The sequence below is a fragment of the Berghia stephanieae genome, chromosome 5 (assembly GCF_034508935.2).
Source record: "Berghia stephanieae isolate SIO BIC M18660-M18661 chromosome 5, UCSD_Bste_1.3, whole genome shotgun sequence".
Lineage (NCBI taxonomy): Eukaryota > Metazoa > Mollusca > Gastropoda > Nudibranchia > Aeolidiidae > Berghia > Berghia stephanieae.
In genome coordinates this window covers 6,985,251-7,004,469 of record NC_088364.1, presented here as the reverse complement: position 1 = coordinate 7,004,469, position 19,219 = coordinate 6,985,251, and the positions used below count along the sequence as shown (strand labels likewise).

The 19,219-nt window shown below is 34.8% G+C and overlaps 1 protein-coding gene across 1 annotated transcript in view; it reads left to right on the top strand.

Moving 5' to 3' along the window:
- Positions 1–19,219, top strand: part of LOC144972334 (unconventional myosin-XV-like) — a gene marked incomplete in the record, with an annotated part of 202,492 nt that overhangs the window by 173,997 nt on the left and 9,276 nt on the right. The window contains 13 exon segments of the mRNA XM_078913430.1: positions 1–119; positions 733–898; positions 6,350–6,471; positions 7,180–7,295; positions 7,706–7,796; positions 8,281–8,446; positions 8,832–8,929; positions 9,740–9,778; positions 10,749–10,864; positions 14,525–14,628; positions 17,704–17,753; positions 18,380–18,452; positions 19,075–19,151. The exon segment at positions 1–119 is cut by the window's left edge and continues 189 nt beyond it. Coding sequence (XP_078769556.1) covers positions 1–119; positions 733–898; positions 6,350–6,471; positions 7,180–7,295; positions 7,706–7,796; positions 8,281–8,446; positions 8,832–8,929; positions 9,740–9,778; positions 10,749–10,864; positions 14,525–14,628; positions 17,704–17,753; positions 18,380–18,452; positions 19,075–19,151 — 1,337 coding nt within the window.

Here is a 19,219-nt window from a genome sequence, read left to right as displayed (position 1 = left end):
CCCCAGTGACACTTCCTGCACCAACAGAGCCAAAACTCCAAATAGACTACGCTGCCTTTGAACTCTTCATCACTGAGCTCTACCCTCAAAATAAATCTTTCTTCCTCATGTATAATAAGGTAAGGAAGAGTAATCCCATCTACTTCTCATCTTTCTAAGTTTCCTCTGTCTTACTTCTTTTTTGTTCACTTATTAAATAGATTGAGATCTTTTGTATCATCATCTATTTATCTGGCTCGTGTATGACCTAAAAGTGTTTCAAGTTGTGTCTATTCCATCCATATCAAGGACTCATTCCCATGAGCACTTTACAGAGCCAAACCTCTCTTGACTACGCTGCCTTTGAACGCTTCATAAGTGAGCTCTACCCTCAAAATAATTTTTTCTTTCTCATGTATAATAAGGTAAGGAAGAATATCCCTGTCAACTAGTCTACTTATTTCTTAAAACAACAGCAATGGCAATGTTCATTTCAAGTTATTTATTAAATAACCTTTTGATAACAAAACATCAGCCTTGCTCAGATCGAAGGCTCTGAGGTTCGATCCCCAGTCGAGGTCGAGTGGGATGGGTTTTTTTCTTGTATTTTTCCTTTTTGCTTTGTCTGGCACATTCCATACACACTTGTTCAGATCTTTATCTTACACAGGTACCTGTTCTTTAATTCCTTAATCTAAGTGATTTATGCATTGGCAAAACAAGAATTCATCAGATTTGATTTTGTGTCTGTAGGTTCCATGGACATTACACCTGAGGAAGGAAGTGTTCTGGCCATCAGAGAAACTGGACAACCCAACAACCGTCCATCTTGTCTACTGTCAGGTGGTCAGCGACGTGTACAACAACGGATGTATTCGAATCAGTCGGGACCAGAGGGTCAAGATGAAAGGAATGCTGGGTGAGTTGGTAAAGTAGTCATCATTCAGAACCATGAGGCCCATGGAACCAGAGTTTGTCCCGGTTTCTATAGCGTGAAATGGACAATAGCAATTGCTTGCTGTCCCTTGGATAGGACCCTAGTCTATCTCAAAGTACTTTCCACCATATATATAATATATATATAATAAGGCGTCGCAGTCCTTATGGCGCTTGCCGTGAACTGTTTTTGTTCAAGTGGATCTAACGATTTCTATAGAGATGGTTCTCCATTTCTCTCTGTCCTGTGCCAGTAGTTTTAGTTGAGAGAGGTCTTTGTTGGTATGGAGGTGTCTTGGAAGGGATGGTTCTTGATTTTGCTGGGTGCTGGCTGTTTGGTCGTTTTGTGATGAGTCTAGGTGTTGTTTGTAGTACTGTTGAAGATCTTGGTTTAGTGATGTTGGGAGTGAGGTGGGTGTTCTGCCAGCATACTTTTTGCCAATCTGTGACAGGTATTCCTTCATGGCCGTTTGTGCAGGGATTGACTCGTCTCGCCTAAGAATATGTCCGAAAAGTTTCCATCTTTGCTATTTGATGGTGTCGCTGATTGGTCTCTTTTGGCAGCGTTCGTATAGTTCGTCATTTCATATTTTATCTGTCCACCATAGTGGACAAGAAGTCACTTACGGTGTCTTCTTCCCACTTATATATATTTTCCGAGTTGTTTTCTCGCTTTGTCTTTGAATGTGATTGCTTGGTTTTGTCCTAGCCCTTACTGGAGTCCTTATCTGGGAGGGAAACAGTCAAATATTTGGTATTAGTTTTGGGAGATGATTTTTTCCTTGTAAATCATCTCTCTGATATGTTTTTGTTAGTTATGTTTTTTTTTTTTTGTTTTGGATATATTCTGTAAACATTTGAGTGTATTCCTCTCAGTGGGATCCTGTACTCGTGTCTGGGTGAGACTTTTAGCTGATCTCAAACTAAGTACACTGATAGTGTGCACTTGGAATCTACATTTGCTCCCTATTAATTTATTGAACAAATCTTCTTTGTCTTACTTTTTCTTGGCTACCTTTACTTGTAATTATAGAATTTTCTCACAATCTCATATTCTTCCTTTTTACTGGCGCGAAATGACCTACATTTGTCGCAAGAGAGAGAGAGAGAGAGAGAGAGAGAGAGAGAGAGAGAGAGAGAGAGATGATATTAATGTGTGTATTTGTTTGACGATGTTTGTCAAGCAATGGTCACTGTCAGCAGTATACAATATGGTAATTCTGTCATCATCCCATATGACCAAATAGCTGACACCAGGTTAATCCATAACAATCCCCATAAGCCATTCATTTCACATTCTTGCTATGAGACCATTGTCCATCCAAGATTATCTTTACTCTATTTATCATTAATAACATGGAGTAGGTTAAACACTCACTTACCAGGAAGGCACAAACACAGAGGAAACAATAAAAGTTTTATAAAATATTTTTTTTTAAAAATGTTAACGTTTTTTTTTTAAAGAACGAATCTTAACCAATCAAAAATCAGAGTTTTTTATTTACAAGACTGGTTACCTAAATTGTTATGGTCTCGTTGTTCTAGTGGAAATAATAGTTGGTACTCTGAAACTAACAAGTACATATCGATGGTCTGCGGATCACTGGGAGGGGTTCCTGACCTCCCATAGTGGGCAGGGAGGTACATTCTGTGTCTTCTATCCCCTTATCTGTTTTCCAACATGCTTTCTGTCTTTGTCTTGGAATGAGATTACTTGGTTTTGTCCTGGTCCTGGCCGGAGTCCTGGCTGGGAGGGAAACAGTCAAATGCACAGTTATTGTTTTGGGAGATAATATTTTTTTTCCTTGTAAATCATTTCTCTGTTATGTATTATTATATTTGTTATTTTCAATGTTTAATGTAAGCATTTGAGTGTATTCCTCTTTGTTGGATTTTGTGCTTGTGTCTGGATGAGACTTATAGGTGATCTCAAACTAAGTATATTGGTGGTATGCTCTTGGAATCTACATCTGATCCCTATTTGTTCCCAGTTGCCCTATGTCTTACTTTTTCTTGGGTGCTTTAATTATAATTCTAGAACTTTTTACTATCCCATTTTCTTCCTTTTTACTAGCGTTGATATAACCTAAATGTGTTGCAAGCGCCGTAAACCCCTTAAAAACATTTTTTTAAAAACATCTGTGAAGTCCCGATTTTCACGATCGGTGGATCAAACCTCGGAAGTCTACATACGCGATTGGCGCATCGTGTTTTATTTGATTTTGGGCGGATCAGGCCTCTGATGACTGTATTACAAAAAAATTGTAATATTACGAAACTTTGGCTCCAATTTTAGAACTCCACGAGCATCTCTAAGTCATTAAAACTTGTTGAAAATGAAAGTAGATGCCTTCAGCATAATTTTGAGGATTTTGAAGTGTCATTTAATCATTGTGAGGATAAATTGTTGATGTTTAAAGTTAACAATAACGACTACAACCTTTATCTCCCAAAAATTACGAATTTTTTAAATGTTCAAGTAGGCAGGTCGGTCTGGTGCGGTAAAAGTGCAGGCACATGTACTTGTATAATTGTGATAAAAATAGCCTCACCGTAAAAGGGTTAACTTAAACTTTCAGCAAAGGCTACATATTATGAACAGTGAGAGGGAGGCATTGTACGTTCACAGGATGATAGATGATGATGATGATGATTATGATGATGATGATGTTTCTTTAAATTCAATTCCCAGCAACCAATATATACCATTTTTTGATAGCCTTGACATGGTCTTATAGTGTCACTAGGGTGAAGAACCGACCGCGATAAAAACAGTATTATGGCGAATTGATTTAATGTTAAAAATACCATGTATCGAGAAAAACTAGAAATTAAGAAGCTCGTAGATGTTTTATTGAGAACAACAGACATACATGCTTTCTTAAAGATGGACTAAAATCTCACTTTTCTAGTCATTTTAACTTTAAAAAATCACTTTTTGGCATTTTTTTTTTCAACCCGACACAATGCCTTTTTGACGATAGGTCAAAATGTCAAAGGGGGAGGGGGGGGGGGGGGGTTGGAGGGGGAGAAAAAATATAAAGATTCACGAATTATGAATATACAGATGATATTATTCTTTATCACCATTAAATCCCTTGAAGTTACTTTGGAATGCAGTCGGTGTCATATTTTATACCTACACCTGTGATTTCATAGTCGTCCTCATGAACAGAAAGCCAGTATAATCCTACAAATTGTCATTTTAAAAAATGATTTTGGCCAGAAAAAAATAAGTTAACTTAAAATCGGTCAATTATTAAGATGATCCACAACTCGTCAAAAAGCCTTTAAACTTGAAACAGCTTCGAAGAACTAATGATAGATTTAATGAAGTCTCAGGTTTAAGATTTTTTGGACAAGTTTGGGGTTATTTTAAATTGTCGATATTTGAAGTTTAAAAAATTATAAAAAAAGACGTTTTGTGGGTATGCAAAAGTATAATATTCTATAAAAGTTATCAGTGACTCAGCAAAAATTGTAGGTAATGGTGCCATTTTTAAATGGTGTTATTAAAGTAGAGGAAATTAAAATGTACGTAGGGTTGTACTGTAAATGCCTAGGCAGTTACGATTCAATTTTTTTTTTCATACCAAAAAATCTTCACCGGGTCAAAAATAAAATTTTTGTGAAAGAACTGCCTCTCTACTGAGGAGCTGTGTTGGTCAGACAAAATGATTCGTCTGTCCACCTTCTCGTCCTGGGTAATTGATTTATGACCTGGCTGGGCAGACGTACGACGACATCTCACATACAATGAATTATGATTCGCGTATTGCCCTCCTCATCTGCTTCCCTTTCTTCATGATAAATGTATGCATATTCATTGCTAGTTTCAGAGATGCCAACCTTCACACAGGGTTTGGTAGGCTTATTAAAGGATTTTGGTTTCGTCTTCAGTTTGTAGATTTATATGAAGGAATCCCAACTCTGAAAGGAAAGGAGACGGAAGTAGCTGGAAAACAATTTTATTGCGCACGGAAACTGCACATTTTATCATGGGTGTAAATACACAACATACAGCGTACATTTCTCCATTGCCACTTAGTTTTAGTTAACAAGCAGTGATGCCCACCCCTTACTCCCCCTCTTCCAGATGTTTGTACTCACCAAAGGTCACGGGATCAAGTGCAGCAGCACTCTCTTTGTTGTCAGTCCTTGAATTACGATATCAAGATCGCATGAATTCATTCCATACTCAATGACACCAACATTTATGAGCCAAGTTCGATTTCTTTACAACCTAAAGTAGTCATTCAGAGCCATTTGGCCCATGGAGCCGGAGTTTATCCCGGTTTCCATAGCGTGAAACGGACAATAGCAATTGCTTGCTACCCTCTTGAAAACTGTATTATATTATTCTGTAAGCAGCAAAGATTCCTTTTCTTTCCCATTTCCCCAAAGGTTGACATCTCTGTATGTTTATCATGACAATGTTACGACCGTCTACTTGTAGTAGTCTTTGCATATTTTCAGCGGCCTACATTTATATTTCAAATTTTTGTGTTGTGTGTTGTTTATACTGGATGGCTTGTCATACAATGGTTTTTGAGGGCCGACATTACAAGTACACAATTTATATGCATAAAATTATGAAAAATGGCATTTTTTATATCATTGTGCATACTTTATTTCCTCTGTGGTTTACTTTCTTCGATACTGAGATTTAAATGTTTAGTCGACGGAGATGAAGGATGTGTTGTCTTTTTGGATAATTTTGCAGTGCTGCTGGTAGGTCTCTTTGATTTTATACTTAAAACCTTTGTCTCCTGCTTCATTGTCATGTTTGTTTTTGTTTTGTTTTATTTTTTTTTCTTTAACATCCTCACTACATTCTATCCAGTAATCTAGTCAACTGATAAAGTTACACGTTGAAAAAAAAAGATACATTTAGATAGCGCTTTTTTTCCACGGTAAATTTTATTATTTTTAAATTAGCTTTTATATAGAGCAATATCCACTAAACTTACTCACAGAGCTGCCGACTTGAAATTTCAAAATTCGTAGTTTCCATTTTTTTTTAAAGGCACTTTAAATAGGTTTAGAAAAATATATTTTGCAATCAGCATGATCAAAAAAATGCCTCAAAGGCCTGAATAGAGGTTCTAAGGAACTAAACATTCCTTTTCAACAAGATTTATTGGGTCAAAGAGGCGAATGTTGTTTTGTAACTGGAGCCAAAAATTTGTATTTCTACGAATGTTTCGTAGTACTAGGCAGGTCTGGCTCATCATCATCATCATCATCATCATCATGGCTTGTTGCTCCAACAACGAATCGACTTCACATCATCTGGGGAGCAGACTTTTACTCTTAGATCATGATCACTGCAGCTGGTCCCGTCCTGGCATTCTCTAAGGATGTATTCAACAGCTCATAGTAGGTCTATGTAAAACAAAAATGTAACTGACTATTCTTTATTTGGATTGTCCAGAGGGCTACGGAGTGACCCCGACCAATTATCTGACCAAGGAAATCAAACCCCAAATCAAAAAGGTGATCGTGGACACAGCCAAGGAGTGGCCGATCTATTTCTCTAGGCTCTTCCCTATCGCCGTGAGTATGGTCTCTCTCTCTCTCTCTCACACTCTCTCTCTGTCTCTCTCTCTCTGTCTCTCTCTCTCTCTCTCTTTCTTTCTCTCTCTCTCTCTCTCTCTCTCTTTCTCTCTCTCTCTCTCTCTATTTGTCTCTCTCTCTCTATTTGTCTCTCTCTCTCTCTCTCTCTCTCTCTCTCTCTCTCTCTCTCTCTCTCTCTCTCTCTCTCTCTCTCTCTCTCTCTCTCTCTCTCTCTCTCAAGAGATGGGTTTTCTGTGTGATCCAGTTATACCTTTTTACTTTGATGTCATCAAAATTAGGAACACTTCATTTTTAACTTTTTTTTTTTTTCAAGAGCAGTTGTTAACTAAAATATTATAAAATCTAAAATGCAATTTCAACAGTGCAAAATACGCCCAAGCACACTTTAAAAAAAAGTATCTTTATTTTACAACATGTTTTAATTTTTCTATGTCCTGTAATATATCCTTTCATGTCTTCTTTGGTTATTATTGATCACGTGATTTTCTTATAACGGCGTTTATTTGTTTCCAGTTCTGATAATCCAAATTATCATGGGCTCGTTATTGTAATGGAAATACTCTCACTGTCAATTACAACAATTTTAAATCAAGCCCATAATTATGTTCGGTTATCAGACCTGCAATATGTGCACGTTGCCCCTGCCAAATGTATTGAATATTCCATATTATTTGTAACCCATTGCAGGGTCTGGGCCCCCTCTCCAATGCCACACATCTGGGTGTGAGTCACACTGGACTACGACTCGTTACAAGGGAGAAATCGATTGTGGAGGACAAACTTACCGTCATGGAGGAAATCAGGTACCTACGCACATTTTTTGTTCACATTTTACTTTAAAAGAAAAAAGGAGAGAAAGAGAGAGAGGGAGAGAGAGAGAGAGAGGGGGGGGGGGGGATAGATAGATAAATAGAGAGAGAGAGAGAGAGAGAGAGAGAGAGAGAGAGAGAGAGAGGGGGGGGGGTTACTTTAATATTCGGGTTAAAAAGTTTGAACCAAGAAATTTCCTAAATAAAAAAAAGATAAATAAATGAATACATAAATAAATGAATGAATTCATAAATGCATAGATAAATAGATAAATAAATAAATAACAAAATGATTGAATAATTGAATAAATGATCAAATGAGTGAAAGAACAACTAAATGTATTGATTTATCGATTAATTATTCAATCACATAACCAGTAAATCGACTCTATTTTGTGTCTCAGGTTTGAGGATGTGATTGACGTCATCCTGCCATCTGATTCCTGTCTACAGCTGAATCTCAGGACCAAGTCTCTCATCTTCCACACCACCCGGGTAGGTCAAAGGATAAACTATAATGGAGATGCAGTATGGAGCTGAGAGGGGTGGGGGTGGGGGGGGGGGGATAGTCAAGAAGAAGATGAATACACGTGACTCTCGTCGGAACAGGGTATTATGTCAGGGTGAACCCGGATGCCAAAAATAGATTTTTAAGGAAAATGACAAGAAATGTGGGGCTATCCGTAAGTTCTGACGAATAGTCACTTCGTGTATCATATTATTATTATTATTATTATTATTATTATTATTATTATTATTATTATTATTATTATTATTATTATTATTATTATTATTATTATATTATTATTATTATTATTATTATTATTATTATTATTATTATTATTTATTATTATTATTATATCATTATTATTATTATTATTATTATTATTAATATTATTATTATTATTATTATTATTATTATTATTATTATTATTATTATTATCATTATTATTATTAATATTATTATTATCTATTCCAGGCCCATCAATTGAAGGACATGATTGACCGTTTCTGTGCTGAGAGTGAGAGAGGTAACAAGTTTGTGGTGGCTATCAAGGACTACATCACGAGAGAGTCTACTCTGCTCAGCTTCAAACGAGGGGACATCATCAAGCTGATGGATCCAGAGATGGTCCTGGAAACAGGTTAGCCAGGCTTTGTACTCTTGGGTCAGTGGTGGATGTTTTAATGTGTGGTTATATAGGTGATAGGTGGGTGTGGAGGTGGTAGTGGGTGGTACTGGTGCTGATAATGGTTTATGATTGTTGTTGTTGTTGTTGTTGTGGTGGTGGTGGTGGTGATGATGATGATATGATGATGATGTTGGTGGTGGTGATGATAATGGTGGTTATGATGATTATGATGGTGATGTTGGTGGTGGTGATGTTGGTGGTTGTGATGGTGATGGTGATTTTGACAATGATGATTGAAATGCACTCGCACACCCGACCCAATAAAATATATTATAAGAATAACCCTGCCTACTTTCCCCAAACCCAACACTCATCACCCTACCCATTTCCACTCCAGGCTGGTTATACGGATCTCTGAATGGCATCGTGGGACTTTTCCCTGGGGAATACGTCAAGGCCTTGGCACGCCATGAAGTGGAAACATCTCAGTCTAGGGTAAGGCTCTTTGAATAGGGAGAAGAAGAGAAAGAAGAAGAAGAAGAAGAAGAAGAAGAAGAAGAAGAAGAAGAAGAAGAAGAAGAAGAAGAAGAAGAAGAAGAAGAAGAAGAAGAAGACGAAGACGAAGAAGAAGAAGAAGAAGAAGAAGAAGAAGAAGAAGAAAAAGAAGAAGAAGAAGAAGGAGAAAGAGAAGAAGAAGAAGAAGAAGAAGAAGGAGAAGAAGAAGAAGAAGAAGAAGAAGAAAGGGGGAGGAGGAGAAGAAGAGATGAGGAAGAGGAAGGAGATAGAGAAGGAACTTGAAGAATAGGAGGAAGTGGTAGTGGAGGAAGTGGAGATAGAGAAGGAGGGGTTGCCTTTATTATTTAGATATGGAATAGCCGGTTACCTGAATCAGCAGAGACGAGTACAATACATTGTTTAAAAGAATCCATTCCCTGTGTATGTCAGAAACAAAAAACAAACAACCAACAACAAATAATAGAGTAGTCATTTTTTAAATAAAATGAATAAATTCCCTGTTTTCATCCCCAAGGGGGAATTTGGCCTTTAGGTTCTCTTCCAAGAGAAAACAGGAATAACCCAGGCACCACCCGCAGTGCAGCGCCATAAAGTGAAATGGAAATTATAGATTTGTACTAAACCTATCACATGAGATGACTAACTACTATTTCGTTTTTCTGTTTGTTTTCTGTGTCAATTTCCTTGCCAAAAAAAATCATTTCTCTGATTGTGTATTTATTGAAAGCAATATTTAGTACTTTCAAGTATCAGGGGTTGATTTTATTTTCAATTGACTTCAATCCCCAGCCTGTGTTATACCAGCCCAGACCAAGTCCTCCTGCAAGGGTGAGTGTTATTAAAGCTTAAACTTGATACAATATGAATACTATTTATAAACCAAGCATCACCTTATATACATTGATATTGTTATAAGTACTAAAAAGTGACAATCGAGTAACTTTTTTCAAAATCTTCTTTACAATGTGGGACTGTCCACGACTTGTCCTTCATGTCGCTCAATTAGAGAGTTTTTTTTCATGGGATTTTGTGGTTTAGTGATATGTGAATCCCTGCTTTTAGTTCCGATCTGAGTAGTGTAAAGTTAAATCCTCAGAGAAGGCTTTTGACTTGTACGTCCATACCATACTCAAGTGTAAAATGAGTACCTGTCATTAACAGTGTTGTATCTGTCGGAAAAAAAAGTGTAATGATGCATTTAAAGACATCATGTCTTATCTTATACGATTAAATGTGGCTATGTGGTCAAGTGTTCTGATACTCACCTTCAGATTGGAAGGGCCAGGATTCGAGTTGACTCCTCGGAAAAGGCTCTTTATTCACATTCTATCACAAAACTCAGGTGTAAAATGAGTACCTGGACATTAAGAGTTGTTCTGTGGGAAGACAATGTAATACCGCTTTACAGGTGTCATGTTTCTTCCTGTACGTTATTGTTGCTATTGTCTTTGAACCCCTTGTAAAGCACGTTGAGCATGTTTAGTGGACATTTTGGATTCAGAGGAGGAATTTCCTCCTTTTGAAAAAGACACATTTCCCCCAATCAAATATACTGGCAGTGAGAGGCTTGATGTGTAGTGCAACAAATGGTTGTATTCTCTCCACTCTCAACAAGTTAGCTTGAGTATCAGTTAGAGTTCATTATCTCAACTGCCCTAAAAAAAAAAAAGGGGGGGGGGGAGGGGTTAAGGAAGTAAAAATGGGGCATAGAGGCACTCGTTCAAAATTGTCCTCCTATTCCACTGTTTGTCACCATCAGTACTATTTCATACGTCCATGTGTTTTCTCACCATTCCAGCAAGATTCCCATGGCCACGATGACCTGAGTGAGACAAGTCAGGGCACCATTGTAGCCGACGGCAAGTTCTCCATGATGGAGTTTGCCATGTTACACTTCAGGGAATCTCTAGAGAAGTAAGTCACAGTCAGCATGTTTTGTCTATGATGTTTTTGACTGTTTTCAATGAATGGATAAATTATTACATCTCAATATAGTGCAATTTTATGAGCTCTTCATGGTCGACGTGCTTCAGGGTGTTTTATTATTCCACCCCCTCCCCTACCCCACCACCACCACAACAACAGGCCATATAGAGGCAAATTTCCAGTTCATACAATACAAGTCACTAGTTAATTACTCCTCTCCTTTTTACTGGCACTCTGAAAATATCCCTCTCTTCCCATAACCACGTACTCATTCACATCTGAGTCAAGTGGGGGCATGATGTAGGTAAAATTCCTGACTCAAAGACAAAAGACGCTTTGCTGAGGAGCCAGTGTGTAAGATTGTACTTGTTTCATTTTTTATTTTTTTTTGAGCATTTTTTAAATTTGTCATGATGGTTTCAATCTACTAATATTGTATAAATATTCACATTGAGATTGCAGTTTGCAGAGAATGCAGCAACCAGTAAGGTGAATTTTTATGTGTTCACTTTGTTAATTTATAAGCATTTTTAGGGTGAAACGAAGTCACAACCCCCCCCCCCCCCTCCCCCCTCTTCTCCTTCCTCCCCAAGAAGTTCAAACCATGGAGTATATTTGTCACTTTTATGTGTAATTAAAACTTTCTGAGCTCTAATTTTGAGTCTGATGCAGAGAATAAAACGGAAAGCCTTCATGTAATGGAATACTTTGATACTTTGAGTTGAGTGTTTCTGGCTAGTTGAATATGCATAGTTTGCATGAAATACCTTCCATGTTGATTGTCACATATCATCATTCATTTACTGTTATCACTAGATATTTGAGTCACCAATCAGTTACATTCCCGATATTATTATTTCTTCATTGATGGTAATTTGTCTTGTTTTATTTGTGTGTGGGTCAATGAAAATGTCTGTTGTTGTCTTGCAACAACTTCACGTGTAAGAACAAAATACCAAACACTGAACGTTTTCAGACTCAAAACCCTTCCTCAGCCAACCATAAAAATAAAAACAATATATATACATGAATACTTTAAAATCTAATAGACGACAGAGAAACATTTGACGCATCCTTGCTGTAAGTAATAGGGTCTTGGAATGTCAACAAATAGAAACGTTCAATTGTGTGGAATAAAGTGGAGAATTAAATTAGCTACTTATTATAACTACATTATGGAGTGTCGCCTTTATTGTCGTCTTTAAAAGAGGAAATGTTCAATTTTTGTCGAAGGAAAATTTTGGATTTTTGTAATTTGGTCAGTTGTTTGGAATTCTATGCATAATTAATTATTATCACTGCATCCGAATAAAAAAAGTCATCTTCAACAAAGGAGTCTTATGGTATATTATTTTGTTGTGTTCATTTCATGAAGATTTTGATTACAGTATTTTGTTTCTTTGTTAAATCATTTCATTGAAAACTTTGTTTTTTGTTTTTAAATCATCACTCCATTCGTATCCAGGTCAAAGTCCAAATCTCACGCGCCGACGTCCAAAAAAGGTTAATGATGAACTTTGAACCCAATGCATGTTTTCACAGCTTTTGTGTGTTGATTCCACTCAACCACACACACATAAGATGCAATCCTCACTTTATGGCTTTCAACTTTTTTCTTCTTCTAATTATCAACATTTTAATCCCAACCTAACTATATTTTTAATACATGGTTTTTAAAAAAATATTTTAGCATGCATATTATTTTGTGTCCACGTCGGTTCTATCCTGTTTTTGTCTTTCCATTTTTTTAAATTTCAAGAACCAAGCCGTTTTATTGTCAGGATGTTTATTCTTTGCTTACATATTTTGGTTATTTTTATTATATTGTTTGGATACAATTGCTATTACTATTTTATACCGCTTCGATTAATTTATCAAAATCTACCAATATTATTATTATTATTATTGTTGTTATTATTATTATTATTATTATTATTATTATTATTATTATTATTATTATTATTATTATTATTATTATTATTATTATTATTATTATTATTATCAACGCTATGGTACCAACCATAACAATTTATACAATTTTTATTATTGACGTTATTTATCCATAATCATACCATATTACTATTTATTCTATACAAAAGACAACTATTCTGCATCATATTGTTTGTGTGGTGGCTGCATACGATTATTCCCATCATTTCATTACAGGGAAACGATGTATATTTTATTGGGATTTTAAAGAGATTTTTGATGATTTTTTCCCTTTTTCTCCATCTTTTCCTTTTATTTTGATATTCTCCGCTTTTCCTTTTATATTTAAAAAAAAAAATGTTTTAGGGGTCTGGGTAAGAATTTTGATTTAGTTTTTTTTTTCTCATGCATCGATGACCACACCCACCACACAAGTGTGACTCTCCTCATTTGTGACTTGACTCTTCCAAACGGTATAAATTCATGGTTTAACCATTTTTTTAATGAGTGGTTTACTGATGAGTAAAATAAAGTAAAATGATGATGCTTGATCCTACAAAAAAGAATGTTGCTTTTCTGAGCATCTTTAAATCAGGAATTCTGAGGAAGGAATGACAAATAATAGTGAAATAATATCTTATTCTGGTTGATGATTTTTTTTCTTTATGGTTTACTTCTTCAAGTAAAGACTAAAATAACTTGATGAAGAAATAAAGCTAAAGTATATAAATTGACGTAATGTTCTGATATCTTTAAGATACATTTATATCAATGCTGATTTTGGATTTTATAAAAACATTATTACGGTAGGTATGTCGTATTGTGTAAGTTGCAAGGAATTAGTGGATAATTATTTAAAACCCTAAGCAGCAACAGAATTTGAAAGTCATTCTTGAATAATAGATAGTTATAAAATTTTACTAAGAATGTATCATGTTACTTATTGGGAGAATTGAAGATGGCGTCATGGATAGTTGAGAAAGTTTTACGAATATGTTGTACTATGGTTGCGGAAAATTGAAAATTATAGATAGCTAAGAAAGTTTTCTACCATATCAATATTTTATTAAATATGAGGAAAATTCAACATGCTATAGGGTAATTTCCATCAAGTATCTGTATACCTGTATTACCAGTTTAATACTTTTTGGATGAGTCTTGTCACATATGAAATATTTTTTCCTGTGCTCTAATATTTAACAACTAATAGCTTATCGTATTCCTCTACTTTGCCCTGTAGAAAGAAGAAGGCTACCATTAGCCTGGGAGAGTAAATCTACCAGCATCATTCGTTGTCAAATGGAAAAGCTTTTAGTTAAACATTAGCACATGAGTTGAACCTGTCATGATATCTTACTGTTTTCATCAAGACGGCAGTAACTATGATGGGATTTGGGATTCTTCAAAGCCCAAGGTGTATTTTGTTAGTGTTATCTTGATAGAAACAGTCAGATCTGCTGTCAAAGTTAGTTGAATAACAATAGAAATTCAATCAGAGAGAAATTCTGTCTCATCTTTAGAAGTTTATTTTAAAAAAGTAAATTAGATTTTTTTAAAAAAAGGAAAAGTTGCTTTTGGTTGTTGTGTGCATTGCTTTACTTCAAAGCGTTTCCATTTTGCAATCAATCCAGCTGATAGTTTTACATTTGCCCTCGCTATGATTGTTATTGACTTCCTATTAACCATGCCTGTACTGAACCCACCATTTGTTGTCACAAGGTATGAGATGCTGAGGACGGAGGATGGCTCGATACGAGGGACGGTGAAATTGATTGAGAATGTCAAGATACAGAAGATGAAATCAAAGGAGATGGCGAGAAGAGGTGATAGATTTGTGTCTGAATCACAGAACTAGTGGCATGGTTGTCATGTCTTGTCATAGAATAGACATGTCAATAAATGTGATCAAAGGATACAATACACCAAGAAGAGGATATTATAATATGGATGGTTTTAAGGACAAATGGGCTATCCAGAATATTTATAAAAGAGGGTGGTCAGTTTAATCAATCAATATTTTATGGGCAAGTTTTGTGGCCAAAATTTTTAAAAACATGTTTTTTCCAGAGAAGTATAGTAAAAGTGGCATCAAAGTAAACTTTTGAAAAAAATACAAACTTTTGATAACACAGGATGGGTCACTTTGCCTTAAAACCCACCATATATTATATTCCTGTATGGAATGCCTCAACAAAGAAAAAAAAATTAATTGGATTTGAGAGCCTCATGGCTTAAGGAGACATTCTGTAACTTTAGAAAAATATTGTTACTGATAAAAACTAATAAACTTTATAGACAATATTGCATTTGGTGTCTGAATGCTCCCATTCGTTATTGAAAGTACTCAAATTGTAATAGGTAAAATTTGACATCCAGTGAAAATTCCAACACAGAATCCTTTGGGAAAATAGTAATCCTTCAGAGGCATAGGGCCTACCTATAGAACCAGAATTTATCAACTTGACTTTAGCGTTAAAAGGACAATAGCAATTACTTGCTACCCATGGAATAGGACGCTAGTCTACTATTACAAAAAATTTTCCACCAGATCTGGGTGAACAAAGGGGGGGGGGGGGGGGCAGAAAAAACAATCTAGACTGGAAGGACCTTTTATGTGTGAAGTATTCTACCATTGAGCTATCCGGACTCCTTTTGGGAAAGTGGATGAGTCAAAGTTTTGTCTGAAGCACAAATGTCATTTTTAAAACACGACTTCGGAAAGATTTCAAAATATTTCATGCGTGCATCGGTGAGTACAATTAGCGATATGGCAACAGTGAAAATTAGATATAAACAATGAAAACTCAGTTTTTCTCAATTTGGATTTCCTTTTTTTATTTTTACTTCAAACGCAGATAAATCAAGATAATCCGTAACTTGTCTAGATTATTAAAACTAATAATATCCTTGAAGTCTCAGGTTTAATCATTTTTGACAAGTTGAGATCCATCTAAATTCATCAATATCAAAGTACAGAATTGTTCTGGTCAAACATCTGACCAAGTTATGACATCTAGATCGGCTCCTTGTCCTGTGTTCTGTTTAAAACCTAAAACTAGAGGTGCCTAAATGAGCCAATGAGATGGGGAGAAAAATAAAGTGAGTAAATATGATTCATATACAAGGAACAACACAAAACAAACTTGTATTTCCCTTATATATGAGTCATATTTACGCACTTTAGTTTTCTCGTTCTGTGTAGAATTGGTCATCTTGCATTCCAAAGCACATCCCTTTATTCTAACTTTTGCATGGATAACTAGTAACACTTTAACGTTGGATTACTATGGATAATTGATAATACTGTATAAATATAATATGAAGAAGAACTAGTGCTCGTGTAAAGAAAACTAGGAGTAAATTTTGTTTGCAGAGATTATTTACAGCAAAATTTGAAATTTAAGATTCCTCAATAGATTTAGTTGCCGTTGTTTGTGTGATAAGCTAATTGAGAAGCTAATTTAACAATGCAGATTTTTGCTTACATGAAAAGTATTTTAGATGTTGATATTATTATTATTATTATTATTATTATTATTATTATTATTACTATTATTATTATTATTATTATTATTATTATTATTATTATTATTATTATTATCTATTATTATTATTATTATTATTATTATTATTATTATTATTATTATTATTATTATTATTATTTTATTATTATTATTTTATTATTATTATTATTATTATTATTATTATCATCATCATTATGATTACTCTATCACTCTAATTCTTTTTATTATTATCAACTTCATTATTATGTAAATGATTATTTTCATTCTTTATTATTCGTGCTTTACTTCAGTATTTTTATCTGCTTTTTTACATTATAAAATCCCAATTTTTATTTATTTAATATTAAGAAAATAACTTTATTCTCAGTTACCACTCCATTTCTGTTTTCAATATATTACATCAAATGAGGGTTTATTCTTCACGTTCCAATTTAGTGTATTAAGTATTATATTAGAATTGGTTATGGGTTTTAGGCCGTATTCAAACAAAACCCTGTATTTTGGTTGATTTTGAAAAAAAAAATATTTTTTAAAACTTTGTGTCTCAATCTAAAAAGAAATGAAAAACTTAAAATACATTTGCTTTAATCAACGTGTACGTATTTGCAGGTCTGATAACCCAACTTGTTATGGGCTCATTGTTGTAATGGGAATAATCTCAAACCAATGGAAATTATTTTCCTTTACAACGATGTTAAATCAGGCCACATGATTGCATTCGGTTATCAGACCTGCACATTTGTACACAAAGGCTTTGATCAATCAATATTTGAAGTTAACGTTATCTGATTGAATTGAAAAACAAAAAAACTCGGTTTTGTGAGAGGACGGTGGATGTTGTGAGAATACGGTTTATTGTGGGTGATTGGAGTTGTAGTGGTTGGAAATAATTAAATAGATACTTACGTTATGGAAACTATTGTGGGTAAAGACCTTTAGAGAGTTTCTCTTTAATCTTAATGATTTTAAAACTAGTTAATACTTGTTATGTTAATTTGCAAGTGTGTGCAGGTCACGAATGCATTGTGCTCTAATCTTATTCTAACTATAGTTGTGAGTTTTAAAGTAGAATTGTGATGAGGCTTTGATGTAATACAACTGTGATTAGTTCAGTAGATAGTGTAGGACTAAAGAAATGTAGAAGATTTTATGATTTGGGTGATGACGATGATGATGATGGTGGTGGTGGTGGTGGTGGTGGTGATGATGTTAATGACGATGATGATGATGATGATGATGATGATGATGATGATGATGATGATGATGATGATGATAATGATGATGATGATCCGAGAGTATGTGATTTAAGAGTAAATCTTGCCATATTTATTTAATCCCATCCATGTCTCACCAACTATTTATCTTGATTCACAGGTGCTGATTGGTCCTGGAAGGAACAGGCAGAACTCGTTAAATGGACCAGGGTAGGTCAACAATGTGTAAAAATGGATTTGTTTGATTAATGGATTATATGTGATTCATCACATCTAAACAGTATTATGTTGATACTTTTTAGATGCAGAATGTAGAATTTATAAACAAAAAAGCATTAGACGTGGATTAAGTTTATATCTATTGTTGTTGCATCAAATCTCTGAAGTCCCGATTTTCACGATTGGCAGAAAAAAACTCCGAAGCCTATAAATGAGGTTTGCACACCGTGTTTTATTTAATGTTGGGAGAATCAGACCTCTGATGACATCAGAGTCCAATATTAAATAAAACATGGTGCGTAAAGCTCGTATGTAGATTTCAGAGTTTTGATAAGCTGACCGTGAATAGATATAGTATCTTCAAGTGACATAAACTAAAAGCTCATATTTTAATTATAATGATAATAATAACAATGCAAGAGCTTGTGTCTAATTAATGTCACCCATTAAGTCACTGGCCACACTCAACATTTCTTACTTTTGCGACAAGATGAAACACATGACTGCTACACCTTTAATGGCATGTGATGTATTCCAAATATATGTCATTTTGTGTTACCCTATTATTACTTTATTACAAAATGTGTTGACACCAATTTCTATTATTTTTTCCTCAGTCACCGATTCAAGCGTCCTTGTTGAAGTTGAACTCTGCTGAATTAAACAAAGTTGCCTTAGAATGTTTTATTGGTGAGTTACATTCACAGTATTTTGTCACATGCAATATTGACAGAAATAGGTCATCTTTATATAAAGATATTATATACACACATGATTTTCTTCTTCTTCTTCTTCTTCTTCTTCTTCTTCTTCTTCTTCTTCTTCTTCTTCTTCTTCTTCTTCTTCTTCTTTTCTTCTTTTTCTCTTTTTATTTTCTTCTTCTTCTTCTCCTCCTCATCCCCCTCCTCCTCCTCATCTTCCTCCTCCTCCTCCTCCACATAAACCAACTGACTCAATCAGAGCATTACTGTAAGGTTTCCATATTGCTCAAAAGCTTGATACCAACCTGTATGTTGTTTCAGCTTTCTTATCATTCATTTTTTAGATTGTTTCCTTGATCCAGTGTCTGCTATCAAATTTTATGCTGTCACATTTTGTATTAGAGATAGATGCCGTTTTGTAATAGATATATACATAAATAAACAAATTTTAAAACGATATAAACCATTTTCATCTCGGTTCATTCCCCTCTCCTTACTCACTCACTCACTCACTCACTCACTCACTCACTCACTCACTCACTCACTCACTCACTCACTCACTCACTCACTCACTCATCGCTAACTCTCTTTCTCATTCTCTTTCACACCAGCCATCATGCGATTCATGGGAGACTACCCAATGGGAACCAATATGAATGACTTTGACTGTGCCAAAAAGATTCTCCTGGTAAATTTCAGCTTTGAAAAGGATTGTCTTCATCATTTACACATAAAGTTTTCATATATTTTTTTTTA